General features: G+C 37.3%; 1 protein-coding gene across 12 annotated transcripts in view; it reads right to left on the reverse strand.

Annotated features, from left to right (window-relative positions):
• The window catches only part of UBE3A (ubiquitin protein ligase E3A), a 54,431-nt gene that overhangs the window by 18,407 nt on the left and 15,690 nt on the right, over positions 1–20,334 (reverse strand). For 3 of the 12 annotated variants that reach the window (XM_056327340.1, XM_056327338.1, XM_056327339.1), the window contains 4 exons: positions 18,587–18,733; positions 17,826–17,944; positions 14,334–14,378; positions 3,636–3,946 (listed from right to left, as the gene is read on the reverse strand). In XM_056327340.1, the coding sequence (XP_056183315.1) occupies positions 3,636–3,946; positions 14,334–14,378; positions 17,826–17,845 (376 nt within the window). In that variant the 5' untranslated portion in view covers positions 17,846–17,944; positions 18,587–18,733. Of the gene's footprint in view, positions 1–3,635; positions 3,947–14,333; positions 14,379–16,298; positions 16,475–17,120; positions 17,202–17,825; positions 17,945–18,586; positions 18,734–20,334 lie in introns of all 12 variants that reach the window. The other 9 variants (XM_056327344.1, XM_056327342.1, XM_056327343.1 and 6 more) reach the window with 5 other exon arrangements.

Raw genomic sequence — 20,334 nt, forward strand, 5'->3', positions numbered from 1 at the left:
GTATTTGGAAGTTAACAGTATTCTATCATCTGAACAAGAGCAATTAAATCAATCAGTAAGATGTTTAAAGGATTTAATGAGTCTTCTGGTAAATCTGCATAGTTAATGTGCAAGCAACTATACACAAAGTAAACTGTATCAACCTCTTTTCAAATATAGCATATGGACTTCATACACTGTGCCGCGCGCCCCGCGCGCCCCCCCCCCCCCCGCTTAAAAACCTTAAAAACAGGTCTTGAAGAAAGAATTCAGTAATTTGTTTTGTATATTAATGGGAAAGTAAGATTTCTTATTTCTATCTTTAATGCTTTCTGCAACTGTTTAGTATAAAAACTGATGCCTGAAAATCCTCCCAAAAACATGCTCAGAAATTTACACTGCCCTCTAAATTACACACTCAGTTGGGCATATGGGTTATTCTTTGTACATCAGGCCTCACAGATAAACAACTTGAGTATACTCATCAATGTGCTATTCAGATGAACAAGCTGCTTTACATATATCATCTGCATGGGCTCCAAATACCTGTCTGTTCCCCTGTACCTGCAGACCCCTGATATGAAGTCATCTGGTGGTCCATTTGTTATTTGGAATCTTCCTTTCTCTTTAGAAAAGAGAAGGAGAAAACATTATTTATAGCTTTCTATGCTACTTCTCAAAGAGAATCCACAGATGCTTTCACATCAAGTGATTATTTGGAGTAGGATTACCACATGATCAGACCCCGAAAAGGTGTTCTAGGTTAAGCAGATTCTTCTGAACTGACACATAATTTAGAGCTAAAACTGAATCTGTTTAACAGCATCTCTGGAGATCTAAAACCACACACATCACAGCACTGTGTTCACCAACAATGCTGGCACAAGTACCCCTGCAGAAAGAAGGAAGTGTATCATTTTAATAAAGACAGTTATATGTTAAAAGTATTTTGAAATGTGATTGCCTACACTAACATTCATTCCAAGCAATCGTTCAGTTAAAAAATACAAACTAAATGATGCAAAGACAGACAACCCATTGATTTTCCACAGAGCCCCAAGCCATTTTTAGAGCACATATAACACAGGAAAGATTAAGCTTATGTCATGCTGCTGAGGTTGACTTCTAACCAATCTGAAGACAGTGAAAAAGTTTCAAAATTAAAATCTGTCCTCTTAAAGAAACAACAGCATTTAAAATATTATGAAACGATTCAAGCTTTGTGCAACATCTCCTATTTTTATCTGCCCTAATGCATGCTCAAGAAGCAAACCTGCCTAAAAGAAGTGTAACTGCCAATACAGATGCTGTTACACACCATAGCTCCTCAAAATGAGAGCCACAGCACCAAGTTCACTGACTCTGGACTGCAGACGTTATTCATAGCATAAGAATTATCAGCAAAAGTTGACGCTAACAGGACAACACATTTCAGATGTCCATACTTACAGCAGGAATACCCCAGTCAATCTTTCAAAGGTTTTAGTATTTAAGGAGTTAACCATGTACTATTTCCAGTTAAAACATTTAGTATTACCATCAGCAGTTTCATTAAGTTTTGAGTCATATCCTGTGACCATCCTCTAATTGAGCTGCCATAAGGGTCTGCCCCATTTTTACTTTACAGCAATTAGAACAGCTGCAGAAAGACAAAACGTTAAGTGAAGCGTTCTTCTAACTCAAGTAAATTTTTGCTGAGTTGTGTCTGAACATGTAAGCTTTTGCTTTTACATGCCCTCTCCTCTTACCCTTTCTACTGCTACTAAGTGATCCAGCAAAGTAAACTTATCTCCTCTCAGACCTTGTTCTCAGTAATACTTCATGATGAATCCATCCACAAAATCAAGCTTTAGCAGTAATTCTTAAGTGAGAAAAAGGTTGCATGTGATCTATATATCACCAACACACTCCCTAATTAGCAAACTTATTAATAATATTTTCATTATCTCTTAGGGAAGCTTTGTTACGATTGTGTGCTCACTGCCTGTCCACTGACATTCTCTGTTCCCAATTTAATGTTTTTGTGATCAGTTGAAAATAGCTTCCCAGGTAATTATAACATTGATTTTGAAATGGTGTTCTCATATATATGACTACATCTGTAACCTTTGCTTTTCATATATTTGCAATTTCTCTATTTGCTTCCTCTTTTTGGACTGCCATCTAAGATATTACTGAGATGCTGACAATGGACCCAGGTAAGTTTTCCCAATAGTCTTAGAGCTTAGCACTACAGAAAAGTAATTCAAACAATTCTTTCTGAAGGGCATTTCTTTCAATTTATTTAGAATTTTCAATCCTATGTCAAGCATAAAAGCAAGCTACACATCCTGTTCCTTGGCTTTCTTAAACGTAACTGCAGTTTTCCCAGTAACTGTTGCTGTAGATGAACCTTAAAGACTTTCAGTGTACCACACTCCTTAGACATCATCCAATTCCAAAAGGTAACCAAGAGTCTCAAAGGTCTTTAAGAATGCATTAATGCTCTTTGTCTATACAGCTACAAAGACAGGTCAATACCTGCGATGCTGTGACAGATGAAGTCTGAGTCATTATTTTACACAACAGACTGTCTCTGGAGACAGTTTGAGAAGACTCTTAGATATCTATCTTGGGGAGAGAGGACAGCAGGGTCAGAGGGAAGGAGATAAATTCTGTATGTACGCATCTCCATTAAAAATACACAAAATCAAGGGACAAAGCACAAAAGACATAATGTGCCTCTTGCCCATCTAACAGTACACCGACTCCCCTTTCCCTTCCATACTGTTTGCCTCCTTGCTTACTCAGGTCATAAATAATTTGGGGACAAATTTAACCTTGCATCAGATAAAGAACAAACTGATGCAGGTTATTGACTGGAGCATCTTAGGTCTCTTATAACAGTGTTATGTTTTATTGCTGATTCTGTGGGGCTTTTTAATTCTTTGCAGTAAGCAGTTTCACCTTCTTTAGCTAAACTGAAAGAATCTGAAGTTCTATGTTTATACCATTTATTGCAACAATACTTAAAAACGGTCTGCTCAAAGGTTAATGGCTTTGATTTCATTTAGCTTGTGATTTCCATTTGCACCACAGGTTTTGGTGACAACCAAGATTATTATTAAACAGTAAATACATACAAGAAGGTCAGAAAAGCTAAACAGAAGTTAGAAAAGACATACAGAACAGTATTTCACTTTTGTGCACTGGCTTAGAAATCACTTTGCTTAAACTTTTTTAGTTTGGTAAATGTACTGCCCATCATCCACTGTATATCATTTTTTGTTCCTCTATTAATTTTCTTAATATAGAATTCAGAATTAGATAAAGTATAACTTTTATAACTCATTAACTACATAAGAGTTACAAAATAAGCAAAACTAAAGCAGTCATACAACAGCATTTAAAAAACCTCTCCATATTCGCAAAGCCAGTAATCTTAGAAAACAACAAATGCACATGAATCTTAACAGAGATTTGATAAAGATCCAGATTTGGAATCAGCGTTCAGCATTAATCAAGCCATTTTTCAGAATCCACAGTAAAATATTTCATTGCCTGCATTGTATTTTACTGAAGTCATCAGCAGAACACCACCACAGTGAATTCTACAGGGTTATACTTGTGCATATTAAATTATTTTATTTTAGGAAAATTCTAAAATAACATCTTACCTTTAAAGTCATCTCTTGGGCCTTGCATTTCCTTCTTGTTCATTTTTCTGTCAGTGCAGGAATTGTTATGGGCACCTTTGGAATTGTTTTCTAGGTAAGCTGAGCTCGTTCCTTTCTTGGAGGGATGAGGATCACAGAGTTTTGCATTAATCTTATAAAGCTCGAGGGCCTTAATGGCTGCTGCATTGTTATCCATACGGAGAAAAGTTGGACAGGAAGCACAAAATTCATTCGTGCAGGCTTCATTTCCACAGCCCTCAGTTAACTGGTGGTAGTAGCGCTCTATTAGATGCTTTGCAGCTGCTCGCTTCCTGTAGCAAACATTCAAACAGTAAGTACAAGGATTAGTAGAGCTTTCATATAAAAAGCTCATTCAAAAGCATCAGCAAGGCAGAGATTAGTCAGGCACTGAAACACAAGATTTCTGTGTCAGAGAGGACACATCAGGAGATTTTTTTTAAATGCAGGATTCTCATCTTGACAAATGCAAATATATTTAACTCGCAATTTAATTTGTGGGTCCTACGTAAGTGAAAGGTAAATCCTGTTTATGCACAGTTTTTAGCTTTACATTCTAGTGTTACAGTGTATAGAATCTTTTTCAGTTCTGAACAATCTCTATTGTCACTGAAAAAGAGAGGAATTTAGATGCAAAGCAAGGCTGCAAATGAAACAGAACTGGATTCATACAGGTGATTGAGTCTGATGTATAGTACTGAGGTATGGTTGCCACTGACAGAGGGAAAAGGCACGAAATACAAATGATCCAGACATTTTCTTAGTAATACTATCAATACTACACTGATAGGATATAAACCCTTCAGAATTCTAAACTTTTTTTTTTTCCACTCACTACCAGATTCCAGATGACTAAGTGATCAGATATTTAGTCTGTTTAAATCTGTAGGAAAAAAAAATATTCCTTGGTTAATTAAACTGATGACAAAACAATGATCACAGATGAGCTCAAGGCTAAATATATCTCTCCTCAGCTTAATAAGGTGTATAGTTCACTAAAAAAAAAAAAAAAAGAGCTCCCTTTCTCCTGCAATTATACATGGCAAGTGTGTATTTTGAGGAATTACAACTGTATTGCTATACAAGTCAGTGTGCTCAGTACTATATATACACACACGAAAAATTTAATTGGCCAATTAATAAGGTCACAGACTTTTACAAAAACATGCAAATGGTAAAGAAATTGCTGTAAAGCTGCAGGTAACTGGGACAGAAGAAGCTGAGTGCAGCACCAAGAGCACCATATTTGATTGCATTTTGGAAAGAAACCCCCAAACCTTCACTTAAATTAAGGGAAGTTATTAATGAAAAATATCAACTATGAAACTTTACAAACATTCTGATTAGTTGTAACATGCAGGCTTTTTACCTAACTTTAGTGATATAGCATTATAAAGATTAAAACACGGGAAACAAGATTTCCCATCAGAAATTGTGATATTAACTTCAAGTTGCCTTTTCTGACGTCAGTGTATGTACACATTCTGCATAGAACAAGTATGTGAGAACTGAAGTGCTACTTCAGTACCCTCTGGTACTACTCGGCAGCTAGCTGTTAATACTGGCTAGTTAAGTGTTAAAACGAGTTTCAAAGCAGCTGCTTCAGAAGGGAAAATATCCTCAAGTTCTGAAAGTAACTATTGACGTGTATATTATTCAGCAATTTTCACCTATGCTCCTTCCTTTTCACCCTTCAAGATGTTATGATTCTAGAGAAGAAAACAGTTCTTACAAAGAAAACCATTACCTCAATGTCTACCTGACCTTCCAAATGCCTCAGTGCATTCAAAGACAAAAAAATTGAAGAGAAAGCTTTCCCTGGCACCTTGAGACAGAGGTGGAAGCCCATAAAAAAAAATAAATGAAAAAGCAGTATGAGCAATACCATCAAAATCACTGCTGTATAAACAGGGAATAGCTGTATTCTGATCCAAGGAAAGAGTTCTACCCTCCCCAACTTTTTTATATGTAGACTTAGGAAAACCTGCCTCTTTTCACATGCATATAAAAATGTAAGGGTTTTTTTAATGTCTTTCATACTTCAGCTTTTAGTATAGAGGCTTTAAAAAACCAAGTGTTTTAATACAGCTTAGACCAGTACATGATCTCATAGACTTCTATTTCTGAATGCCAAGACTTCATATTTCAGACCTTCAGATTTAGAGTGTAAAATATTGTCATTTGTAGGCAGATAAGTAGATCATGTGAAAGTCTTTCTTGGTTAATATTGAACTCTTACACCTGAGCTATGGCCAGCTGTCTCACTAACATGCTCCTTATTTACTCCTCTTGCAGTCTCTCCTATGCATTACTTTTGATGCCTTCATGAAAGCTCTTTCCAACTGAAGTTGAAAATTACTGTTCCTTTAATTTTCTTCCCTCTCTCTCACTGATCGTGTTTTCCACAGCGCATGTGGAAATGGCAGTTATTTCATATACACGCTATCATTTTCCTCATCACGTTTTCCTTTGATCTTTATTTCTCCATTGCAGTCTACAGGTAGATCACAAGTTTTTTACTATAATCTTCTGACCCATGAAATACACCTACAAATGTTATATGGATTATTTCTCACTGCTTTTCTAAGTGTATATATATTAGGGGTGTGTGTGTGTATTTATTGATTTACTTAAAGCATCTAGAGTTGTTAATCAGATTAAATAGATTGTGAAAAGCTGACCAATTCCATAAGCAAGAACTTATATTTTCAAATGGGAGAAATTGTTAAGTCTTAGAGGCATGCGCACCTTTCTAGCTTATGTAATAACTAGTTTGAGTAAAGTTTCAATGTATAAACACTGATATATTAACAAGGCATTTTATTATATTAAACAATACTCCACTTTAACCAAGTCATATCTGAGACACCAAGAGACAAAGCTAAGCTTAGACTTGTCTATCAGTTAAATTCTGAGGACCTCAATATTTTTTTGCTTCCAATATCTAACTACCAATTACTTCTCAAACTGTATCATGCCTGTAATAATGATGTTTCTACAAAAATTTTAAATTTTGACTCATGGCCGTAGATGCATTAAGTGCTGTGAAATTGTATTAGAGATGGTAGGTCTGACTGAAAGTTAGAATTTATTTTTTTTTAAAGCAACTATGGAAGCTAACAATAGTGTACAACAGTATTAGAATACAACAGTACTAGAAATTCCCTCCATCTCTTCCTGATGGCTATTCCACAGACTTTTGACATGGCCTCAGATAAACTATTTAAATAAACAGAAAAGGTGGAGACTTAAAAGTGAGGATACAGACAGAAGGTAGAACAGAATTTACTGAGCCTTCCATAAGAGCTACCTTTACCAAGATCCACCCATGAAAGCATTTACAGAGAATGCAGTTCCAAGTAAGGCAATGAGTGATGTTACAGAACAGTAAGATATTCCATACCACATTCCCACGGGGGTAATTGAGGAATTATTGTCACTGTCCAGTGCCAAAAGCACACATTTCCTATATTATCCAGAAAAAAAATGTAGCATACCTTCTACGTTCTCCAGAGGTGAAAGCCTGATCTCTTTTCACATTCCCTTTCTCATTTAGTATGCAGAAAACTTAAATTTTTAGCCTTAGGCATTAAAACTTCACCAAGAGAGGTAACACAAACCCCCTCTCTATTCTTAGCTCCTGCTACACAGTGAAGACTGCAGCTCCCTTTAAGTTCCTGTATAGGGTTCCAGTGAGGAATAACTTGCCCCTTACAAACTCAGTGACTGGTTTACTGTACATTAGCACACAGATGCCTAGTGTAGTTAAGGCTACAGTGACTGACTTGCATATATGTTTGCAAGGACTCACACTGCTGTTGTACATCCAAGTATGAAACTGCATGGGTGTAGGTGCAGTTGTAAACAGTTCACAGACATACCACAGGCATATCCTTATGCCTTAAGGGTAACTTCCCACACAGTGGGCCTTGCATAACCTCCTCAAGCAAGACACACCACTTCAGTGAGGAGAGGCACATAAAATCGATGTCATCTTCCTTTCCCAAAGTCCAACAATTTCACAAGCAGATTTTTATATTTAAAAATAAATCAGTATTCACTCACTTTTGTAGTACTTAAAGAAAAAAGAACGCCTTTAGGCTTTTAGATTGTTCTTTAACCAATAAAAAGCCAGATAATAAGTACTTCGCATTTGTAATTTAAATGCTGCCAAAACTGCAGTATCACTAGAAGTGTGCACCACTGAGCCTCTGCCTTTCTAGATACTTAGGCAAAGGTGCACTGGGCTGCATTTTATATCATAAAGTCATTTTTGAATGTCTAAAACCTATATAAAACAAGAGATTGCATGCACTGGTTCACAAGTTCCTGTGTAACAGCACCTAATTTGCATTTCTCATTTTTTTTATTTTATACTAAATACAGAGAAATGCTACATAAAGAAAATTTTTGTAACAGAGAAAATCAGAAGTTTAAGCATTTAAAGAATTTTAGAAACAGCTGAAGTATATAATTCCTTAAAGTCCACCTACAAAGCAAAGATTTTTCATCTAAGTTTCAAAACTTGCCTGAAGCTAAAAATATCCGTATAAATGCATCATTTTTGCTTCAAGTTTACCTAAATTTTAAAAATATGTATGAAAGTTTCATACTTGTCTAGAAATATCAGTATAAAATATTTCTGAATTGTTTCTGCTTGGGACACAGCTACTTTTGTTATTTCTACACAGACGTCTCACATTGCTCCACAATGGCAAATTTTAGTAAGTGGAAATTTACAACAGCCTGTTTTAAAAAAACTGCTAGTAATTCAGAAGTGCCAAAACATTCATAAGCTGTTTTCTTTCTTAATGCAAAAAACCCACCAGAAGTATTAATGTGCATGGAAACTAGAGGAAAAATTATGTTTGTCTTTTGGATAGGAAGAAAACAGGCAACAGTTCTTTTAGTACTAATAGCAAAACATCTTCAGTATATGGCTTAACAGACAGGAGCATAGAGACTTACACACCTGCAACAATTATACTACACTTTGGAAGCAAGATGACCAGCAGATCAAAAACTTTAAAGAAAATATAGGTTATGGATGGACATCTTTGTGAAGTTAAATACTGTTTTCTGAGAGTTTCAGTTTCAAACCTTGCATGTTGGTTTCCTGCTTCTGTTTAGTCAGACTAAGAACAGCAGTGCTACAGAAGACAAGCTTCCAGTAAAAGCACTGCCCACACAGACCCTTCTGAAGTGGCCTGCACACGCCACTGCCAAACACTCCACCCAGAGCTGGAGCTGAGCACTCTGTTCCAGCAGTGCTGCAACACTTTCTGCCCACCTCAGCCTCTGGCACCCCAGTGAACGTATGCTGGCAAATGCACATGCAGCCTGCATTTCCCAAACCTCGTTCTTTCCAGTATGGTAGACCCCAACAGCTGGTGTGTAGACCATGAAGCCCCTTGGACTGTAGTGTTTTCACTCAAGAGACCAATCTCCCCACCACATACTCCAGATCTACTGTGCCTCTGGGAACATCATGTACTGATAAAGTCAGTCATGGCACTTCCTCAGGAAGGGCGAACCTGAGAACAGAAGAGTTGTACTGGCTTTACGTAGCAATGCACAAAGAGAGCTAGAGACAGGGGTCGAGAACACAGCACGTATCTCAGTCTTGACTCACAAACTACCTTGCTACAGTCCTATTAGGAAAACATCCTTCATTACTGCGCTTTCCTCGTCAGGTTGTTAGCTCCAGGACTCTGTAATGTCATTCCACAGGCCAACTGGTTTCATACCCTGGTTCCTACCTGTCCTTCTTAAGAAGGAAAGCATTGCCCTGTCACCCATGTGATCCCTCCAACATTCTCGATTAGCCATAAAATTGAGATGAATAACGCGTCAAATATACCCTGGCTTTTCAACCCAAGCAATTTCAGGAGAAATCCTGCCCCCGCCCCCCAACCAACCAAACATAACTACAGGCCTGAAGCCACTAAATAACTGATTACAGGGAAACAATTATTAGGCAATTATTGTAAGCTATCAACATATGTAAATGGTAATGACTGTAGGCATACTTGATTATTAAATACCATGCTCACGTTTTCAGAATCAGTGCCTTTTGAAAAGGCGGGGAGAAATACAGCCTTCATAAAATAAGGCCATAAATTTATTTAACTACAAAGAAAAGTAACTTGAATTACTGCTGAAATAAACTTACTACTAAGTTTAGGACTGACTAAACTCAAAGCATCTTACGCTCACTGAACAGATTTGTTATTCTTAATATTTTAAAGAAAAGAAAATGTATGTAATTGTTACCAGCTATTAAACTTCTAAAGAGTATATCATGATATGTCTAACCACACAAAACATTTCAACAGTTCTCCAAATTCTGTTCTAAATTATCAAGCAAGGAGTCCAAAACTCTACTACTCTGTAGTGGCTGTGAGGCCACAGTAAGACCAGCTTTGTCTTTATTGGAAAGAAATGAAATTACAGTGACTTCACATACTTGGAGAAATCCTTCAGTGTCTTTTATATTCAGGACAAAACAAATAATATTTATCAATATTTAAGCAAAACCCATATTCTTTAGTACCTTCCATGTTGTTTTCCCTTGGTTAAAGAAGTCCTACCACTCAAGCAAGTACAATTAAACTTCAAGTTGTGCTCTACTGAGCAAGCTTAAATTTGTCAAGTATGGAATTTATACACTATATTCTGACCAGCAGGCCATCCAAAGAAAGGAGATTTGATATCTCACTGCAGAGATAATATTAAAGATACAGACAGTAACTTGAGGCCACTGATTCTGATTGTCTACTTCTGGACCACTGGAGTATTGCAGTAGAAAGCATGACACTCATGTAAGAGGACTGACCATTGCAACTTGTAAGACTGACCTGCAGAGACCTAAATGCTGATCAACCCTGTATTCTCTTTGTACAACCTGGAAGAGAAGAGGCCAAGTACAGGAAAGGGGCAATCACACCACTGTTTTCAAGTTATTAAAAACTCCAGAACACTTCTTTTGTTAGGCTTTCATGGCAGTGTTCTTTTGCGATGTCTTCATTCTCCACGACACAGCCCTAGAATGACGACCATGATCACACAGAAACTAAGTGCAAATAATACTGATCAGAGACTTAAACACCTGAGCTTCCAGTTTAAGAATAGTCCAGCATTTGTGGATTAGACACCTCCAGAGAGAAATATCTACTCTTTAAGCTTTCATTTGGTTTATTTTTAACTGGTAAATTTACAGCATCCAACAAGCTCCATGGGAACCAAGGTTTGTAATACATTTGCTTCAGTTACATTTTCTAGTGCAACAACTGGAATTCCTTTTCTTTCAAATCATTATGAAATTCAGTCTATTTATCTTACTGTGCTTTTGCTCTTGGAAGCAAAGGTAAAACAGACACTTAATTCTAACTTAAGCAGTTGCTAAATTTAAAAAAGTAATAATTCTTGAGTAGAGTCAATGCAGTCATATTAGCGGTGAAGTTTCCTCAAAGGAATCACTGCCTGGCCAAATGATGCATTGCAAGGGGCTCTGAGAAGAAATTCTGTAGTTCAGCCTAGACAGATCACAGTGTAACAGAGTACAAGGCTGCAGGTGTAGATAATGATACTTCCTGTATCTTTTCCTCCCAATAATGGTGATAAAACCACCAGCAAATGCCACAAAAAATACCTATATGTGACAAGGTTTGAGGCCACAATCAGTGTCCTGTGGTTATGTTATGCAAACCCACCTGTGTTTTCAGCCTTGAGGAAAGTAAGGCATTCTATTCTAGGAAGGCATCTGAAAGTATGTATCATTAAACACATGTACAGTAACTGTACAAGTATTCATTTGCAATGGTTGTAATTTGGTTTTCTGGCATGTTTTGAGGCTGCTGCAGAGTTTTTATTTTTCCATTCTTTCAAGGGAAACAAACCAGCTATCAAATCTACTCCAATGTGAGGTCACTATTCATCAACTATAACTGCAACAAGACTTCAAATGGGAGGGGTGGGTGTTCAACGACTTTAGAAAGAGAGAGAGAAATTTCAAAATCACAAAGCATCCCATCCTCCAAAACCAGAAGATGAATGCACAGAAAGCCATCATGTCAAAATACCCAAACCTTTGCCTTGATGTGTGACAACATACAATATGTACAGTAAAAATACACACACTGATAAGTAGTCAAGTTATTGTTAAACAAGTTATGTAATTTAGTGCTAAAGAGGTTTTAAAAAAGTAATACTAATTGAATCTGAAAATTAACGCAAACCTGTGACAGGACCAGACAGGAGGAGATGCTGATCTTAAAAATTCAAAGACTTGGACAAATGTAAGGAAAAAAAAGACACCTAACTATGAGCTAGCACCAATATGTTCATCACACAGAGCCAGGACTTGAAAAATTTGAGATAATTAAGACTTATCCATTGAAGAACTTGCTGCATAACAGTCTGAAGGAGTAGATTATTTTTAATTCACACTTGTGAAACATACCTGACTAGGCTCTTGGTATAAAGCTTTGCAATGCAAAACAGGGAAACAAATGAAGCAGTTGTATCAGCCAACCAGAGTAAAACCAAATTAACCATTCATTGTGTAAATAACTTAACACTTCATAGAAATCCCACATTTAATAACGAATTATAGGCATGTAACTAACATAGTAACTATTTTAGCTACACAGTAGGCTTGCAGGTCACAATGTATTACTCAGCCTGCCATTCCACCTTACAGCATGATTGCAGAAATTCTCTGTAGGTGATGTACACATCACATTGTGATACAGTTTTAAAAAATCTAGTTTTGCAAGTATAACATGCATTAATACTGTTTAGCTACTACTCAAAACACAGGAATCCCTACAGCTTGACTGACTTACATCTATTTTAGACACCCAAAATCTACCTAGTCAGGGCAACTCTTGATCACGCTGCAGAAAAAAAAACCCCAACAAAAAAAAACACTGACAAAAACAAACCCCAAAAAACTCCAAACCACCAAAAAAAAATCCCATTAAGCTTTCACACAGAAAACCTTGCTATTGTAGATTATTTTTTCAAGTTCAGTTTCAAGGAGGACAAAATATACGCACAAAAAAAGAATTGTCAGACTGCTAGAAGGAAAAAATTGTACTGCCTTCCATACAGAGTGTTTGCTTCACAGCCATCAAGTTGCTTGTTTCTGACACATCTTTCCTTACGAGTCCAACTGCCAATATCCAGAGTGGACTACCTCCAGTCTACAGCCTGATTTCCCCCCTTTGGCTAGGCCAGGAAAACAAAAGAACTCAACTCAACTTGCCACAGGAACAATAAAACACAATGCAGCAGGGGCTGGAGCAGAAGGGATCATGACAGGGTTTTTGCCCTGCAACCTCTGTCTCTAACACATTTTCACATAGCAACAGCCAGTCCCCTCTCAGGTCTGGATCCCTGCAACCTGTACTCCTGGGGAGCCAGACAGCACTTCTGTAACAGATGGCGTAAGAGAGGGAAAAGCAAATTCAGTGTCCCAGAAGAAAAGCTCCTCCTAGTACAAGAATCACTGCAGTGAATTGGTAAAAACATATGGGAAAAGCGTTCCTTGTTTCCTTCTCATCACTTTTAAGGTTAGGTATGCAGTCCAGTGCAGAGGGGCTTACCTCAGCTTTGCTCCTCCCCAAGTTGGGCAGCTACAGCGGAGAAGTCCTTGAGCAATTCACACTATGTCCCTAGCCTGCAAAACATTCTGAAACTGGCATTCAGCCCACAGTGTGTAAAATCCTACACCACGTGGAGGGAGGGTGTGGAGGAGACAGTTTATGGTCAGAAGAGAAGTTTGTGGCAGAAGAGAAGTGAATTCGGATCTTCTGAAGCCTCAGACAGTACCCTAACATTGGGCTACACTCCCTCTGTTATTTTGGAACTCATGCTGTAAGTCAGAAAAGCAGAGTTTACAGTTTCTCTATTTGAGTTCTGTAACAGGACGGTTTGAATAGCTAGAAAAGAATCTTTGTTTGCTAACTCACAGAAGAATAAAGTCTCAATAACTTTTTTCTTTTTTTAAAATGCCCTCTCATACCTTCAACCCTTTTGAATTTGAAATGAACATTTCAGCCTATCACAACTTTGCTTCTAGGCTAATGAAGACAGACCAAAACAAGGTTCAAAACTATGAACAAGATGCTACATGAATACCCTTCAATGAAAGAAGTCCAGTTTTCCATTTCTAAAAGTAACTAGTGTATAAATTTGCCAAATTGTCAGACTTTTTATTTTCCTCTTAGCGCAGCAATTCATCTGCCACAACAGGTATTAGCAGGCATTGTGCCTTAGTACTGAAGTGCCTTCAAACCCATGCAAGATGTTAGTGAATAGCAGGTAGAAATTACACCCTACTGTCAAGTATGAATATAGGCCTTAAGATCTCTGGCATTGTATTATGCTACCATCTACTGGTTCACGTTAAACCTCTGAACTTCCCCTTTAACCGATTCACCCTCCAAAAAAAGTAAAAAAAACCCCAAAAAACCAAAAAACACACACATAGTTTTTACAGAGGCCTAAAATTATTTTTCCATAGCAAACTATTAACTTGAAATTTTCTAAGGTAATTCCACAGTTCTGCTCAGCTTTTGTCATCTTTTTTTTTTCTAAATAGGTGCAAGAGTAACTTACATACGGTCAAAACATTTTAAAACATGATATACCAAACTCATCCATTCATTTACTTACATTCGGCTAGTTTCAATGTTTTCAGAGTGAGGTTCTCCTGGTGATCTGCAAATACAGATGCAAAACCTTAAGCATTCTTTGTTACTTTCAGTCATTACAATATGAAGAATTAGGAAAGGTGGAAAGTGATGATGATTTATTATTGCCACTAAAAGCACTGACTCTTATGTGCTTGCACATTTGTCCAAACTCGGAAAGACAGTTCATAATTATATTGTCAGATTTTATGTTAAGCCAAATTTCTCTAGGGAAGACAGCACTTTTTCCCCACAGCTTACACAACAGCAGCCATTAGGGAAGAGTTCTGCTGGCAGTACTTCTGTATTCAGGTTGTATAGTGCACCAGTTCTGGGCTAATTCTTCATAACCACTTCTGTAACCAAAATGTATACTCAAGGTTTATCAGTGCTCAACTGTTACCAACAGATTATTCTCTGCACAATTGGACTCTAAAAAGCAGCAGCTCAAAAGCAGGTCTCAACAGAACCTCAAAACAAATTTCATGTCTCGCTTTACTTGAATTTATGGACATAAGCCTCACAGGCAGCTTTCTTTTACTTCCTTCCAGTCAACAGATCAGCCAGTAATATTCAGAATTAGGTGTTAGTGCCTAGCATTTTTGAACACCCTAGTAGCACCTGTATTCAGCTTGCCAACCCCCTTGACTTAATTTACAAATTTAAGGGGTATAGTTCCGTATTAAATTAAGTAGGCTAAACTTATAGCTGTTTAGCTCCTCCTTCTTCCCATCTTCTTCCTTATGTGAGCACTGATTCAAAAAGTTAACATTTAATTTATTATTTTTTTAGACAGATTATTATTTTCTTTAGGCAGATTATTTTTTCCTCTCTTTGGGACTTCCTGCTACCCAGTCAGTTTGTAGCCAGATCCAGCTTGTAATTGGATGAGCCAGGAGACAAGGCAGTACGAATGCAGCAGTTTTGACTTCAATCACTGTAAGCTGCCTTGAAATCATATTCTGAAGAACCTTATCCAACCTTGACATGGGTCTAGATTCTGATACAGTTGACCAGAACTGATATACTGGATACACTGCACAAGAAGTGGAAATAGAGCACAGCCTATTGCAGTAAAACTCTGTAGCTTACATGAATAAAAATGCCTTTCATGACAGAGCTTTCTCAAAACAGAAGCGAGCTAAAATCTGCAAATAGAACTCACTTTGCGGGTTTAAACAGAGTTTTCTAGGGGACTTCAGTCAGCACAGCTAAGCAGGTTTTGTCATAGCTTTACCAGGGAAATCATTGCTTGTAGGAATGGAATTTCTCTATTTACTATATGACTATTATACTATTCTAAACACTAATGGAAATCTCCACCTGCAGCCTGAAACATTTCCTTTTTTTCCTATGTTTCATTGCACTACCTTACTGGATGGTCCCTCCTATTAAATCCTGGACTGTTCTCCAAATCTTTTACTAAAATCTTAGTCCTTTACTGACATATAAGATCTTAGCAACTTTCTGGATTTTACCAAACTGTAGTATATTAACAGACCCAGTGCCTAGAAAGCATTTCTGGCAGGCAAAATTCCTAGGCTAGCTGGATAATGTGCAGTGACAGCTGATGCAGAACACAGGAAGTTACTTGTTTATATTTCACTAAGTTATAAAATTCAACTGACACTAGGGACAGAACTCAACTTACTATCAAACTAACTTTATACTCATGCTTAAAACGCAAATACCTGCCTAACAGAAAAACTACCCAGTCTCAAAATCTGGCATCTATTTACTCCCTCCAAATGATGCTTTCCTTACTCATTAAAGACTGATTAGATAGTTGCTGACAAAAATAATGCTCAACAGCAAAACAAATCAAAATCTCATTTCCCTTCAACTCTAGTGACCAAACCAAATCACTAGATACTTAGAAAGAAAAGAACCTTTTTTTTTTTTCCCCTAATTATTCACCCAAACATGTAAGTGCTAGAAGCCATACAACCTGAGGAGCATTGGAAAGAAGAGTGTTTACATTCATACTGGCTAGCTCCACTATTCACATCCAGGACTTCAGAAACTGAGCAAAGAGCTTGGAAGTTTGAGGCGGTTGCTATCTTTCTTTTAGCCATAGGAAATACAACACAATGAAGCTTTGGGTAAGACTAGTGCTTTAAGTTGCTGTGAAAATACAAGTGAAATAGCAGTGTTAAAACAAAAACATCAAGAGTATTAATCACTTTGAGCCTTTAAAATACACAGCAGTATGAAAATTTACAGAAAAAGAGCAGACTGGCATCTAAACTTAGCATGTAAAAAAGGTAGCCTAGTGATCTGCAGTACAGACACGTAAACACAGCTATCAGTATATCCAAAATATTTTCCTATCCTTATCATTTGTGTGAGTTTTATCTGGGCTTTGAACAGACACTGCAGCTCTGTACATGCTATTCTGCAAATAAGGTTTCTTCTACAAGACAATGTAAGAACAAGTTTCAGGAAGGTTCAGAAAAAATAAAACTTAGCTAAGTCAAAAAAAGGTTTGGTCCTCTAAGGTAAGTCGTTCTGCTGAAAACAGGGATCAAATTCCTTCAGCATATTGTTTTTTACAACAGAAGCTGACCTAAAATAACTATGATTTGCAGAACTTTTACTGCACTTATTAACCGTATTTTAAAAGGTCTCAGATGACAATGTAAGCATTAAATAAAATGAGCTTTTAGTACTCATGGAAACAATGTGAAAGATCAATCTAATTACAGGAATTGTAATTGCTTGTTGAGAAGCTATTTACTCTGCAGTGCCCAATTGTTTACAAACAAGATACCTTGTTATTCCTCTGAGCAGGCAACAGTACTGAAAAGCAACTATACAGTATGGCAAGACATCCTTTCATCACGCCTAAAATCTGAAACAAGAGTTCCGTTCAGAGAAAATCTCAGAGCAAATGCTCTTATAAATTTCAGCTTTGAATTAATCATAGATACTGATCACAAGACACCAGCTAATCTGAATACTGCAGTATGAGCTAGCAAATTCAAATGGTGGCTCACTTCCAGTAACACAGGGAGCAACTTCTCCATTCTGCAAGCCACTCCTTTTTACCCCCACTGTACCTCCCTAGGAGAGAAAAGTAAAGATATGCAAGCCTACAAATTTTAATGTCATCAAGCCTCCTGGACAAATACTCCAAAAAATTTAACAATTTGCTTCAGTAAGTATGCTAAACAATTTATACAGAATTGCAGTATGACAGTAAAAACCACCAGAGGCTTAAGAGATATAGCATTGCTCTTAGGAGGGATACCATGGACCACCACCGTGCTCATATTTTAAAAGCAGGCAAGTAAGTAAGCTTTGAAATAACTCTAAGCAAGAGGGTAAGTCAACTTTGCCAGCTGACTTATCTTAAATAAACAATATACCTTAATAATACTTATGGAATTCACTTCAGGTCATACAGAATGAAATACTTTAAAAATAAACAATATACTAAAAAGGATCCTGAGAAACAACATAAGCGTATGCTTACCTTTTACAAGCTGTGGCCATTCGGTGACATCAGGGTGATCACAATTTTGAGTCACTGATTAAAAATGAGTTGTCACACCAGTCCTGTATCACGCTGGGCTAAGCATAAGCTTAACAACTCTAAATAAGTAAAAATAATTCAGTTAAAAGTCCTTACAAGTTATTTTCAGCTAGTTCACTAAAACATCATAAAACACAAGAACAATATTGATGCTACACATTGTTTTATCTGCAAGATTAAGACCTACTGCACAAAAATTCATTCATTTTTGAATGACATTCTAAGATTTATAGAGTAACTAACAAGCAGAACTACTTACTAAAGTAAGTTTTTAGAGTAACTAACCAGTACATTCAACTGGTGAACTTGAAAATTCATTAACTTATTTTTAGCCTCAAAAACCCCTCCCAAAACCAAACCCCATCTCTTGGACCAGTAGAAAGCACCCAAAATCAAGCATTCAAAGATTTGGAAGCATGTGCATAAATATAAACTGTAATTTCTAAATAAAATAAAATTCCATTAGTTGTTTCCCTGTTACAACTCAATATTGGTTCCTAATGAGGCTCTGTGTTCCCAGGGGAGCAACATGTAACTTGCACTTTGCTGTATGCCCCTCCCCAAAACGAAGCAAGCTAAAGCCATGTGAAAGTTTCAAAGGAGCAATCTTTGCCACCTGTGGCCAAACTTTTAGGTTCTTTGCTCCATTCACGCCACATGTACTCTCTCCTCTCCCTTAAATTTTCAAAAGTGTATTTTACCTGTCAATTGTTTCCCGTGATCTGGCTCCACCGGTATAAATTGAAGGGTTGGTCCTTTACTTTGTCACGCAGGTGGCAGCCAATGATCACTCAGCAATACTCCTGCCCAGAGCGCCCTGGGACCACCCCAGCTGATTACTTCCATGGCTGAAAAGGAACCAGTTAGTCTCTTACCTACTGCTATTATCTACTCTAAACTAAAGTTAACTGATAAAATATTCCCAAACATAACCCTCAACACTCAACTCACCCCATTCTCTCTCCCACCCAAGCTCCTAGGTGCACTGGACAAAGTTTGTAAAGAAAAACGGCCTGATGGACAGTCAGATCACAAACAGCGTTATTCACTTCTTGTTAACATAAAGTTTTGATTACAATTGAAGTGTTATTACTGTATTTGGTGAATAAAAAAAGTTATCTAACTTTCTCTAAACAGCAGGTAGCTATGAAGACAGACCTCTGTGCAGTATTTGGTAAGTTTATTCCTGCAGCTCTAACCCAGATGAAGCCTCACATTTGTTGCCATGCAGCAGAAGCCTCATACAGAAGCAGGGTGCAAAAAGGCTAGTGAGCTACTGAGGGCACACCCGCAGGTCTCTACAACACCCACAGTCACAACAGCTTGATACAAACGCCAAGAGAAGCACAGATAGTTATAAATGTTTCAGCCACAAAAGCTTTCATGCTTCAGTTCAATCTATTACAAAAGGTCTTAGGTTTGTTGAGGAATCAAGCATTTTTAATGCTAATTTGTATCTCTTGACTTGTTATAGATACAAAATCACTAATAGGGAAGCAAAGCCCTTTATTTTCTAAAGTTGGTCAGAAAAGCTGCTGACTTCTGTCCTTTTACTACAATTTGCCATCATGCTACAAACTCTGCAACAGAATAAATTTTGTAGTAGTTGTGGAATGATGCTTTTTAGTTTTATTGGGTATATTCCTCAAGGCAGGAGAAGTGCCATTTAATTATTTTAACAGCAGTAATATTTGAGTCTTCTCATCTAAACACAAGTACAGTTGAGATATGGAAAGTAAAAAAAAAAAGCAGATTACCAAAAACCTATGAAACAAAACAGAGGTTCTCTAGTACCTATGTTTTGCAGGTGTAAACTATCAAAGTTTAACAAGTCAATGCCAGAAACACAGTACAATGAATAAAAGTCAGTTGAAAAGGTTCCTCATCTGTCAACATTAAGTGACAAACAGGGTAAAGATTTTCAAATTAGTATTTGCTGACCATCAGCTCTACAGAAAAGCAAACAGCAAAAACCAAGACGCTGATGCAAAACTAAGAAGCCTTAAAACACTGCTTATGGCATTCTGATTGAGACCTGACAATGCCCACTTTCAGGCAAGTCTCAGCTTTAAAGAAACAGATACCTATTCTAAGGCAGTGCTTTCTTCTAAAGTTAAACCTAAATTCTTGCTGCTTTCTGAACTCATGTGAAATGGCTCTGTAAAAGTGCATTTAGAAATTAACACCACTTCTAGCGCTTTACCGAAGTAACTTTTAGCATGCTGGTCAAGAAGGACAGGGGTGTAGCCTCTAAGGCCTCAGTGGTTGGGAAATCCACATTCTGTTTGACTGCTGGAAGTATCAGTTCATGTTCTGGATACCAAATCAATCACTCCCTCCCTAGACTTGTATCACCCAGACCACAGGCAAAAGCTAATTACAGTAGTCTTCAATTCAAATGGAAGCATGTTAGAACAACAGGCTGACAGCAACCTTCGTAAAACAGGGT

This window comes from Falco biarmicus, chromosome 2, assembly GCF_023638135.1.
Source record: "Falco biarmicus isolate bFalBia1 chromosome 2, bFalBia1.pri, whole genome shotgun sequence".
NCBI classification, from domain to species: Eukaryota; Metazoa; Chordata; class Aves; order Falconiformes; family Falconidae; genus Falco; species Falco biarmicus.